This window comes from Aythya ferina (assembly GCF_964211825.1).
Source record: "Aythya ferina genome assembly, chromosome: 5".
Lineage (NCBI taxonomy): Eukaryota > Metazoa > Chordata > Aves > Anseriformes > Anatidae > Aythya > Aythya ferina.
This window is the reverse complement of record NC_140301.1, coordinates 49,061,713-49,074,750: the sequence shown is the minus strand read 5'-3', so window position 1 is coordinate 49,074,750 and position 13,038 is coordinate 49,061,713. Positions and strand designations below refer to the sequence as shown.

At 42.7% G+C, this 13,038-nt stretch overlaps 1 protein-coding gene across 2 annotated transcripts in view; it reads right to left on the bottom strand.

The window, feature by feature from the left end:
- Positions 1 to 13,038, bottom strand: part of RIN3 (Ras and Rab interactor 3) — a 75,153-nt gene that overhangs the window by 6,752 nt on the left and 55,363 nt on the right. For both annotated transcript variants that reach the window (XR_014694085.1, XM_084522764.1), the window contains exons 8-9: positions 5,318 to 5,449; positions 1,939 to 2,102 (exon numbers count right to left, since the gene is read on the bottom strand). Coding sequence is in view for 1 of the 2 variants with exons in the window: in XM_084522764.1 (XP_084378890.1) it covers positions 1,939 to 2,102; positions 5,318 to 5,449 (296 nt within the window). In the remaining variant the exon portion in view is untranslated. The remainder of the gene's footprint in view (positions 1 to 1,938; positions 2,103 to 5,317; positions 5,450 to 13,038) is intronic.

Below are 13,038 nucleotides of genomic sequence, written 5' to 3'. Positions count from 1 at the left end.
CTGAAGAGGAATATGAGGATAGATCTTGTAATTAACACAATGACTTTAGGAGACAATACTCAGCCCCAAATCTCTAGCTACCTAGAACACATAAATGCTCCCAAATATCCTCCAGTCATCCTCCAATGCATTTTTCTTTTTAAATTTATTATTTTTTTTCTCCTCTGAAGAACAAGCTCTGAATCAGTGAATACTTAAGCTAGCAAGCACTTAACCAAATAATTAGTCCCACAAAGACATATGATTAAAGGTCAAAATCAATGAAGATTTTTTTTTTCTGATTTTGGTGACTATCTTTAGTGTGCAGCTGTCTCTCTACAGTTCCTGAAGAAACAGGATGCAAAAAAATAACAGACCTCAGAGACTTGGCTTGAAACCCCAGCATTTAACAGAAACAGGAAAGGATTGGTGTTGTAGTGGCCCTTGAAATTCCACTGTCACCTAAGCAGCATCTTGAGAGAGTGGCCTCCGAACTTCCTTTCATGAGTAATGAAACAGCAGAAGTTGTGCTTCTTCTGAAGGAGGCTGATTTACTTGTATCTTGTTTCAGACAGTAAAAATTGACAGAAAGACTTTCTGTTGAACTTATGAGGTGCAGAAATCTACAGTACCTTTGGCCAGGGGGGAACCTGTGTATTTAATTTGTGTCTGTGACATTCAAAAAACTCCCAGCCATTTCTGTTAGAAAATACTCCAGTTCCCCAGAAGAAGTGAGAGAGCTGCGGACTCTCAGACTGTTTAAATCCTACACATTTGCCAAATATTTGGACTATGGGCTTCCAAACTGTGTTTATAGATGAGTAAGGCAGCCAGTAGGGCATGTGGGGGCATGGTGAACATGCCCGCAAGCTAGTTACCCCTGCCAGGGCGGGCTTGCATGTCTATGACATTGCACATCATTCAGAGGAAGTGAAAACAGCCCTTGTGCTGCTGGAAACTGTGGAAACATTCTGGGGAAAATGTGGCATTTGCTGGCCCAGTTATTATGCTCCATGCTAGTTAGCTGCTATGAGCTACTGTCAGAGCAGCACTTAGGGATGGATGGATAATTATGTGTCCCATCCACCATTCATATGTTCTGAGATCATTCAGAACTGTTTTGACTGCACTGTGGAAAGCATATTTCCACCGTGCTGCTACACAGCTATTTAGACAGTCTCCCACTCAGCATTCTTTCAACATTTTTATTTGAGGCTCCCACCTCAGTGCTGACACTGCTCGCTTTTGCCCTGTGAAGGCTTTGCAGAACCTGAGACGTGGACTTTGCTGCCTCCTTGTGGGTGAAAATTTGATCACAGGACATGGGGCTGTCAGGGCACCCTGTCTGCTTGCTCCTGCCTCCAGCCCCACCATGGCTGGAGGACCAGAGGCACCTGTACGACTGGTGCATGGGACATCTTCACTGGGCTACTCACAGTGTGAGCTTCACAACTAATACTTCTTCAGCTAACCAGCCCGTGTGGGGTCTGCTCCACTGCTGGGCAGGAGAGGACAGGTTTTGGAAGTTGCTTGTCTGACCAGCCCTTGGGATTGCTCTGGTCCTCTCACATCTTTATGCTGCTCACATCTCCTCAGCTTAGCCCCTGGCTTCCCCAGGCCCTAAGGGCCATGAAGAAGATGGCCCTCCCCACTGCAGCTCTCCCGATATGAAGATCCTCACACACAGTCCTTGAGAATGAGCAACGAAATCACTTTTCTGTCATATTTAAAATGATTTAGTTGAGTACTTCAAGACTTCAATATGCATTCTGTATATAATATGTAGTTCAAATGAGGTTTGCTTGTTTAAGATTTGGAAATCTTGCACAGTATGTTCTGTCTCTTAATAGTGATTTGTGTTGATTTAATATTTAAATAATTATCATATTTAAAATGATTATGTATGGATAGAGCACATTCATCTCGCAGGCCTTTTCCCCAGGAAGTCTCGCCAGCTACCTGCACTGATGAGCGGGAAGCCCGGGCCTTGTTCAGTGTCCTCCGCCGCTCCCAGCGGTGAATGGAGTCCTGCACCTCCATGCTCAGCTGCCGAGTTACGGTGATTTTGTCATAGTTCTTGATGTGCTCCAGGGCCCCATAGGTGGTGGTTAAATAATAGGAGCCTGCAAAAGGAGAAGGTCTTGGATGAGCATCACAGCTGCATGGGCCATTTGTTTCCCCTTCCCTCTTGACTGTGCCCATGCAGAGACCCTGTCTAATGCTTGCACTGCCCATGCCTGCAGGCAGGTCGTGGTGGCCTCCATCCTGTTTTGCTTCACAGCAATGTCAGCTGCCCAGGCTCCTGAGATTGTAGATGTCCTAGGGGGCACCACAGACCAAAGCTAAGCTACTACAAAAGCAGCTTGGACAAACAAACCCAACCAGCCACCTTTGACCACAGATGATTTATTTTCTGGGACATGTTCATCTTTTTGAAGTGTTCAACAGGGCCAATGCAGTAGGTTTGTAACGTGGGATCCTGGGCAGTCCCCACGATGCAAGGCAATGGTAACAATCACAGTGTGCTCTGCAGGAAAAGCACAAGGCCTGCATTCATCCCCTGACCTCAGCTACCTTGATGAAATGTTTAGATCCCAAGTTCCCTGTGGGGTCAGCACCTTTGAAGGAGGTCTCAGACCTGCAAGGAAGGACAAGTCACCCTCTGCTCCCTCCACGTCTATTGACTAGATGGGGAACCCAGATGTCTGAGACAAATTCCTGTACTCTTAAAAGTTAAGAGTGATAAATCTTGGTAAACTAGAGAAAGAGGTGATGGAACACTAAAAGCCAGTCCATTTTCCTCAAAAATTCCTGACTGCCATGGTGTTGGCTGAAACGAGTAATAAATACCAACTGCAGCAGCGAGGGAAGGAGCTGGGCTGTGATAAGAACATGCTTTATCAACAGGGCTGAAGATAGACCCTGACAGGAGGGCAGAGCTCTATGTCTCCTCTGAACAAGGCAAGGAGGCAGCCCGGAGAGCTGCGTGAGGTGTTCCCTGGCCTCCCGTGGGACAGAGCACACCCGTCCCAGGGGGGCGAGGGGTCAGGCCGCGGCTGTGCCCGTGTCACCGGTGAGCCCCATGCCGGGCCAGGCCTCGCTGCAGCCTCCTGCTGCTCCTGCCCTCACTTCAGCTGCCGGCAGCACAGGGAGAGCTGGAAATTGCCCCTGAGCTGGCAATTTTTCTGCTTTAGTGCTTCATAAGAGCTGCGGCGCCTCTAGATGGCGCCTCCACATCACCCAAAGCCCCTGCCCGCAGCGGGCTCGCAGCGCTCGGGCTTTGCCGAGCTTCAGTCTGCAGCTGGTTGCGTAAGTGGCAGCTGAGAGCATTTTGTCTGAGCAGTGTTTTTAGAGAACCATTAAATATTAGCCTAAGAGAGACAAAGACACTGCCATTTATCGTTCCGTGCTCGGGTGGATCCAATGAAGAACATCCCAAAGGTATATAAGGATTGCACATGCTGAAAACATGGCACGCTCGCTCGCTCTCTCTCTCTCTTTTTTTTTTTTTTTTCCCCATCTTCTCCCATAAAGCACATCTGAGAACAGGCTAGCAAGCCTGCAGGTGCCACTTACCCTGTCTTAAATATACCCTTCCTTGTCTCCCTTTTGGTGTGACTCCTGCTCTGGCAGACTCAGGGGTGCCCCTGGTCAGACTGGTGACCCCTGGTGCTTCCCTTTGGTCAGAGTTCAGTTCTGTCCCCCGCTTCCCCCCCCCCCCCCCCCCCCCAAAGGAATTCATTACTTTTTTTTTTTTTTTTTTTTTTTTATAATAATTAATTTTGCTTTCCCTTTTCAGCATCTTCATTTCCACACATCCGTTCCCCATCTCCTGTCCTTGCCTTTTCCCCAGTAGCCAACATCAGTATTATTAAAATTTGATCAAAGTAAATTCTTAATTTGGAGGCCAGATTTAAATTATTTTATATATTTGTCTGACTTATTTTCACAGTTTCCTCACTTCTGCTTTCCTTTAATTTTTGTTTTATTTCTGTGCCCGAATCTATTGTCATTTAATGTTGGAAGTCCCATATCAAGTTGACTTTTGACAGTTTCCATTTGCAATCTCTGAGCTGTCTTCATTAAGCTATTCTATTTTTTGCCTTTCCTTGTGTCTGCAGTTATTCCCAGTACCCTTTCTGAAGTGGTTATTCAGCTAGTGTGATCTGGAACTTCCCTACAGATTTTTTTCCACTTCAGCTGGAGTATAGATTTCACATAGGCTTTGCATCTTTGATTTGAAAGAAATTCCACCCAGCTTTGCCTTTGATACGCTGAGCTCCTCAATCCAGCTGACTTCAGCAAACAGCTCAGTAGTGTGCCCTTTTGAAATGAAGAACCTGTGGGCAGTGTAGTTACCAAAAACAGCTTAGTTATGTCAGCAAAATGCTGTGCTTAGGCTAACATTTTTATTCTGCTAACATTTTTTTTTTTTTCAGCAGGAATATCAGCCTATGCAGAAACCCCTCACTAACGCAATTGTATGCTACTGTTATTTCTCTTAGTACTTAATTTTGCTCACCTCTGCACCATGCTGGGTAGATGTGCTCCTAGCTACAGACTGACACTTTCGTTTAATATAAATAAAATTGGTCTGCTGTTGTTCATTCAGGACTCCTTTCTACAACCTCAGTACTTACCAAAACAAGTTCTAAAATGAAGTCCTTCATATTGTTTTAGTGACTAGTTGGTGACAAATTATCTAATTCAGAGTGTACAACCCTGTACCTGTAAGTAGCATTTGCTTCCCAAGCTGTATTTGAGATGCTAAAGGCCCACAGAGCCCTAGGATATTTACCCCTCCAATAGCAGAGGTCTTTATTCACATTCAAAACTAATATTTAACCTTACTTTTTTTTCTCTACCTTGCTGTGATACTCAGCCAGAGAACACTGTCAAAGGATCACTCTACTCATACAGGGAATGAGAATGACGTAGGGCCATAGGAATACAATGCAGTTTAAGAACTGCTCTCTTATCTCAGAGGAGTAAATAAAAGTTGCACAATGGATTGCAGCAGTTTAGGTTTAGGCAAAGACCTTTTGACTTTTCAGCCTTTCAGCCAAGGAACACTAGATGTCCCTGTTTAGGTTACTAATCCAGCAATTCAGATCTCATTTGTGCTGGGCCCCCTGCTTTTCTTGTTTGTGTCTGAGGTCACGACACTGCTAAAAAGAGTTGAAGTGTTTAACAGTCATTTTAAAGCCTCGGATTTGAGAAGCTTGGCCAAAGCTTATCCACAAAACCAGAGCCTTGCTGCCCTACCTTCACAAACACTAAAGTAAGGTAAATAATAATTTGCAAAGAGAATATTCAAGGAGCAAACATTGTACTTTACCTTCACCTAGCTGCAGAGCAGGGTCCATGAGCTCCATCATATACTCCACATTCAGCAGGACTTCAGTCAGGTTGCTGCGGGCCAGCACATACATGAGCACGGGGAGGAAGTCATCTGCACCATATGGCTTTCCTGAGCAAAGAGAAACACAGAGTGGTCCCAATAAACTCACCGCAAAGGCACAACAGTGACAGTTTCTCACCCAACTGTCTTTTATAGACTTTAGTTTAAGTTATCTGAAGAGTTAAAGATTGAAACTACCAGCAAAGAAAAAAATGGCAAAAAAAGGAAAGTTAGCTCACTTTAAAAAGTGAGTAAACTTGCTTCAAACCCAAAATAATAATAAAAATATTATTATTAATAATAAAAATATTATTATTAACAAAAAGGAACACTTTTAGTGGGCTCTATTTCAGTCATTCTTAGTTAACTAGAGAGAGAATAACTTAAACTTCATGGATCTCAGACATGGGACAACTCTTGAAGAGCTCAAAGGCTGAATCCTGCCAGTTTGTCCCTCTGATTTGACACTGCCATTAAGAGTGCAATTCATGTTTGCAATATTGACAGCAAAGCAGTATACGTGTGTTAGGAGTATTTATTCTCTTAGGTTTGCTCTTTGTTGGACTGAAGAGTAAAAAAAAGAGAATTTGAGACAGCAGTTTTTAGAACTGAGGACTTTTGTGCTTATGTTCCTTCAGAAGGCAAAAATTCACCTACATGTTCCTAATTAACTAAAGCCTACCAAGAGTTAGGACCTAAGAGGAAATATCTTTCCAGCCGTAGTGTCTAGCTAGGAAAACAAAAAGTCCTTCACATTGACTTAGACTAGGTTTTTGGAGCTGACGTTCAGAAGGGGTTACAGGAACAGATCTTAATAGGCTCAAGATTTCCTGGGCTTAAAACAACAAAGAAGTCAACAAAGTGATCTTACATGTAATCTATAAAAGCTCTTTGGGATCTCTGAGGACAAAAAAAGCATACTTGTTAATAGTTATCATAAATAATTATTACTTAAAATGAAATCCTGAAATCCGAACAGAAGCTTCACCACATAAACTGCAAAGAACAGAGAGAACTTCCCTTATTGAAAGATGCTTTCACAGAAATATGTATGTAATGCTTTCATTTTCTGCCAACAGGTCACAAATCCATCATGGACAACATGTAATACCAAGCTGCTTAACAGGCCTATCTTCCCAACACTCAGGGTTGACCATTCTTCTGAAGCTAAACTCAGAGTGCATTCATTTTGAGTGATCTCCCTCAGACTGTGAGCATTTTTACTCATCTGAGGTGTTGATTTCACCACTTTGGAACTGGCCAGGTGTGTCTCACTTGAGAACTCCTTGGCTCATTTCAAAGAATAAAAGCAATTCTTGACATAGCTGCAGTGAAGTTATGCCCTGGCCATTTTTGACCCATAGTCCATATGCCCTTCCACGGTGAGGAATAAATTCCTATTTCTCAAATGTTCCCACTGCCTTATTTCAAATCCTTGCCATGAGCCAGCTTTCCCTTTTTTGTCATTCATAGCTGACGCAGATTTTCTGCTGGCAAAGAAAGATATTCTTTTAAAGCCTCAAATAAGCATGAGCTTAGACCCTGATTTAAAAAAAAGAAGAAAAAAAAAAGCGTGGCTTTAAAATAAACCCAGTAATATTCTAGTGAACAGAGAGTTGATCCAGTTAAAACAAAGTGTTGGAGGATAAGAGATGCTCAGATCTGTAATTCAATCTGTTTCTAACAGAGTCTGTACGTGCCACAACACAATTTATCTAATGAAAGCTGGATTAACGCTTTCGGCTCTATTTGCTCTATTGTGGCTGTCTTTAGTTAAACAACACAGCTCTTGGTCCTCACCCAAACTATGAAAGGACTCTACTGTTTTGTTAACATCTGGATGGGGGTTTTGTTAGTCTGTTGTTGCCTTGGCTTATATCTCTGCGAAAGCTTCAGCTCAGTGAAGGGTCTGGTTTATTACTGTCATATATGTAAACACAATAGAATCAGCTTAGTATTACAGCTATTTAGTACTGTGTAGCAAAAAAAAAGATGGCTCAACTGGAACATGAAAGCTCAGTAAAAAAACTGCACTGAGAAAAGCCCTGTTTTCCTTTTGGCTTGAGTAAATCAGATGCCAACAGAGTTAATTCTGTATAGACACAGTATAATGGAACATGAAATACATTAGAGTTTGTTGGGCTCATCTTTTCCCTGCTTTAAAAACTTTTTATTTCTATGTAGTAGTTACTGACAAGTGGCATGGAATTGGTGCTCCTGATTTCCTGAAAGCCAAGAGATTTTCACTGCAGCACCCATTGCAGAATTTTATCTTCCTACCATTTCTCCTCCATGAACAATCCATATTTTATCTACTAGGTCATACAAGGAAGTTGCCAGTTCACAACATGGGTTCTTATCTACTGAGAAAAAATCTGCTGGTTTATTATTGTTATTATTGTTGTTTAAATCATTGAAAAAGATAAACAACCAGCCAACAGGTTATTTGTCAGCCATTGCATAGTGGAAACTGGAACTTGGAACTGAACAATTTGGTGTCACCAGCCACCAACTTTTAGTGTCAACTGAAATGGAAGTTGGAGAGAACTTTTCAAGAACATCTACAGAATCTCTCTATTTCTTTTTTATTGTCTGAGAAGTGGTTGTGTTTACAAGCAGGCATTGAGTCCATTATTTTTCACTGTTCCCTATCTCATTTCTATAAGCTGATTTAGCTGCTCTGCCCACCAGCCCTTGTTATTGCAACCTTTTCTCAACTTTAAATTTCATAGAAATATTATTGGAGTCCCAGCAGTTTATAAGGCAAAAAATAAGAAGTATATAATACAAAATATATAAATACAAAAAATAAGAAAAGAAAAACAATACAAAAAACAACAACAACAACAACAAAAACTAGACTCTATTTTAATCCATGTGTGGGAATATGAAGCTTGAATCTTAAATACTTATGTCTGTTGCTAAAGCTGAAGTCAGCAGAAGCTGTAGGTGAGAAGCACCACCACCAAGCACCTGCACCAAGGGAGAAGCAGAGCTGGCCACCCAGGATGTAGCTCTGACTCCATGTGTTGCCACGGGCATCCCGTGTTGCCTTGGGCAGGCCAGGAAGGTATCGTGCCTTCTCCTTGAAGGTGTCGCAATGGTTTCCTGCAACTGACTGCCAGGGCTGGGTGCCTGAGAGGGCAGGGCTGAAGCTCTCCTGGCCTTGGCCGTCACAGCAGGCTCAGGGAGTACCTTGGAGATGTACAGTGGGCAGTGAGGACAGCTCTGACATACCCAATATCTCAGCCCCTCTGTGGGGATGATAGCTGCTGTCAGCAGTTCACATCTGACCAGAAGCTTCATGCAGGGCTGCTTTCCCCAGGCTGCTGCCTCCTCAGCTCCACTTTCGGTCTGTGTCAGAGCCAATTCCCCAGCCCTGTGTGTCTTTCTCGGCCTGGGGTCTCTCAGAGAGAGGAAGGCCTGCAGCTGATGGGGTTAAACCCAGCCCTGACCCTGCCAGTGCTCGTAGTGGAACTGGGACTGAGCTTGCTCGTTCAAGGTGGCGTTGTCCTACTCCAGATATGACTTTCTTGCTCTATTTGCCCATCTTTCCTGCAGGATCAGGAAACATTTATTTCATAAATATCTGTAAGGAGCTTAAAATAAGCCTTCTCTTCTGCCACAAACTCATCCTATTATGTTTATAGCAAAGCAAATACAACGTCAGCTCCTGGCTGGGATGCAGCACTTGAATGGAATGGGTATTAATTAAATACATGATTTAAAGCAACTGGAATTCTGCCCAAACCTCCATAAAGAAATTACAGCCTGTTGTAGCACATTCATGTATTTCTTCTCTCTCCATGGGTATCCTGACAACCAGCAGACAGTGATGATGCTCTACATCTTGCTCTAGTATTTTATAGCCACTAGAATGACGTCTAGCAACAGCTGTCCAGGAAGTATGAATTTTAGCCTCAGTTTATAGCTGGGAAACCTAACGTACAGAAAGGTTAACTTGGATTTGTTCAAGATCATAGGAAAAGATTGTGACCATCTTTCCACTCACTAGCATTTTACTGTTTCTTGTCTCATACTGCTTCAGACAGGTTTGATTTGTGGTATAGTTGAATTAAGAGAGTTAAAATGTGCAGACAGAATGAATCCATTTCAAAAACATATGCTCTACAGATCAGGGAAATTCATTCCCCTGGAAAAATTTGAACAGACTTTTTAGTTCAAATGTAGCAATTGCACTAGCCAGAAGAAAGATATAATCTCTAGTCCATCAACCTTCATTAAGAGTAAATTAAATAGAAATACCATTTTCCCAAAGATAGCAAAGCAAAACTGTAATGTGTAGCTTTATATTCCTCCATAGGAGTGAGATGTGTTAGTGAGCAATGCAGTGGGATTGCTCTGACTTAATTTTAAGAGTTTCTAGCACTGGCACACTGCTGACTGAGGCCAGTTTCCTTTCCAGAGGCTCAGCTACCACACTGAAGGCTCACTGCTTCATGTCCATGCCTTTGCCAACTGCAAAGCCACACAGAAGCACATCAGGGCAACCATATCCAGCTGCTCAGTTTCACAGAGGATGACAAACTTCATCCTAAAATCTAGGGAATAGAAAGATTGCAGTGGAATATATGTATTCTATCTATATTCTTCCTCCAAAAGAAGACTATTTATTAACCAGGCAAAATTATGCAATGGAAATTATTAAATCGAACATTTTAGGGCCAGCCACCTAGCCAACGTCACTCTAGTACAGAACTGGGTTTGAACTGTAGTCCAGCCCTCTGTGAGGATCTAAGATACTTCAGCAATGAAACTTCGTAATCTTAGTCCACAATGTTAAAAAGTTGCAGTAAGAAAACCGTTCCTCTCCTCATTCCTTTTGAATCCCATCATAAAGCAGGCTTTATAAAGTATCTTTCAAGCTTCCAACTCATGCTTAGAGCATTACTATTTCTGATCTTCCCAGGTCACACACTGACCAAGCTTAGCTTGTTTGTCTCGCCTAGTGTTTCTTCATAAACTGATGTCCATACTACTCTATTTTTTCATTTCCATCAGTTCTCTTCTGCTGAGCAGCAGCTCTCAGGTAGCACAGGGCTTGGAGCTCTACTCTTACCGCTGCCAGTGCACATCACACATGTCGCAAATTTGCATGTAATTATCATTCCACAAGTGTCACTTGTGCTTTTGATATAGTAAAAGGCAGAGATTATACTCCTAACATACAATACCCCTTGACATTTTGTCTGAGGAAAGGTATTTCTGGAAGATAAACAAGAAGCAGCTTTTCCTCTGTATGATTACAATGCTTCTGTGTAAATGAGATATGTGGCCAGCCCTCTCTGTGGTTACTGGAGCATGCCCTCCAAATGTTGGAGCGGCCAGACTGCTGGAAGCTTACAGTGCCTGCTGAGTCCTGCCTCTTACTTTTTCTCGTGCGTAGAGTAAAAGATGCCAGCCAGTTTGCAAAGGAGATCCAAACTCCCCTTCTTCTCTTCTGTTAATGCATATTATTCTCCCTAACTACTCCTAGTATTTTTAGCAGGCAGGTTACACATCTTTAAATTGTAGTTTGCATTCATGGAGGCATATGCTGAAGTTATTTAAGTTTGCACAGAACTTGGAAAAGCTCAGTGAGACACCACAGTGCTATCATAATTGTCCCTTTGGGGGGGATACACTTACTAATACTGCTGCCTACACTGTGTATGTGAGCATCTGAACCAGTACCCCTAAACTCCTTTTATAGCCAGTGATGAACTAATCAATATCGTCAGTGGAGTTTGCCATGAGTCATCTCACCCTAAAACAGACACCTACATCTAAGCCAGATGAATCAACTGAACTCTATCGACTATGTCCCCATTGTCTATAATGAGAAGTTAGATGTGATACCCATCTGTGGCCACCTACAGCTAGATGTAGCTGTAGATGAGTCCTGCCTCAATGTACACCTACATCTTGTAGTTGCACTCAGAGGTCTGTTAGGAGGAAGGTGTTTTGAAAATGACAGTGGACTTGCCTTCTTGATTCCTTCTGATGAATCAGACCCACAAACTGATGGCCTATGACTTGAGGGAGAAATGTTAGTTTATGCCAGCTGAGAATTTGACCCATTGAGCCCATACTCTAAGTATCTAAGACAAATTGTCACAGCTAACTTATCAGACAGATTGTGTTACCTAATATAAATTGCAACCTTCTATTAAAACTCTGACAACCAAAGCAGAAAAATCCTCCTCTCTCAAAACAGCAGGCTAAACACGGAGTCAGACATGGCTGACTTCAAAATGTTGTAACTCTTGCAGCAGTACAAAGATGGGCACTGCTGCAAGGGCAGATGTTTCTCACTGAGCCTACCCCTAGTTTTAAAGTACCTATTAGTAAACCTTGGCTGAACCTCAACTGCCGTTTTTCAACCCAATAGGTTGAAAAATTTGTGTTTTCAAGGGGGTCTGAAAAAAAAAACGGTGTTTGATTTGGTGGTATTTGTGCTTTTCTTTGAGACGTGAAACCATATTCTTAGGCCAGTTGTTCTATTGTCAACCTAAAGTGGATAAAGGCCTGGCCTGAACTTCCGAATTTCAAATTAAACCAGACAATGTAAGTAATTATCATGTCATGGAGCAGATAATTTTTCTGACAGAGGTAGACTGATTTTGGTCCTGTGGCAGAGGGAATTATTAGTTCTGTGTTCCACACGCTCAGACCTTCTACAAGGGGGGAACTCTTTAATTCAGTGGTGAGTAAAAGGAACTAAAAGAAGAACAAATTGCACAGGAAACAGAGCACGGCCGCTACTCTTCCGGTGCTAAGAGCAGTGCACTGCCCTGGGGCTGCCTGAAAGCAACAGGGACCTTGGGTGGCTGCTTTCGAGGTGGGCAGAGAGCAGAAAGGGTTCCTACCCAATGACATCTGGTCTGAGCAGCCCACAGCATACTCTTTCTGCACAGCACCGGCTGGGAATCTTCCGTCAGAAAAATATTTCAGTGTGCTGAACAGTTTGTCTTTGCCAGGTGGAAAATCAAAGTAATACTGGTGATCTGGGGTCAGTTCATTCTTGTGAGAAGGTTTCGCACATTTCATTTCTAACCGGATCTACAGGGTGTCTCACTGGATTTGTCTCTGAGTGCAGTCTCTGCCATGACTTAGACTATAGCATTTCCCTGTTCTCAGGGCATAAATTCACATGGGAAAATTTCCCTAAAGCCAGGCCAGTTTAATTCTGACTAGACCCTGATGTGCAGTATTGGTCGTGTATACTGGACAGGGAATTGGATGCACACAGCAGAATTCGGCTTTTGAGCCCCATCCCACTTGCAGCAGCACTCGACATGAGAAAACAGTTCGAGATGGCTGAAATGAAGTGCTTCAGTTAGCAGAACAAATCACAATCATCTGATTTCATGAATGCCAACCTTTTTAAATATTTCAGGTTTTTTGAATTGTTTCTCTGACCCATAATTTCTGCTGCATAAAATGACACAACAGCATTTCCTGCAATAGAGAAATTCCAACCCTGAGCCAGCTGAGGCATGACAGATACATAATGTGCCACCGCCATCGGAAGGAGTCTGTGTCTCCTATGTGGGTTTTAATGAGGTGTTTGAGTCTTTGATCTACATCAGATATTCTCTCAGACTTGAAGTAACACAGCTGTTTTTAGAAAGTTACAGCAAATTGCCCTACATGCG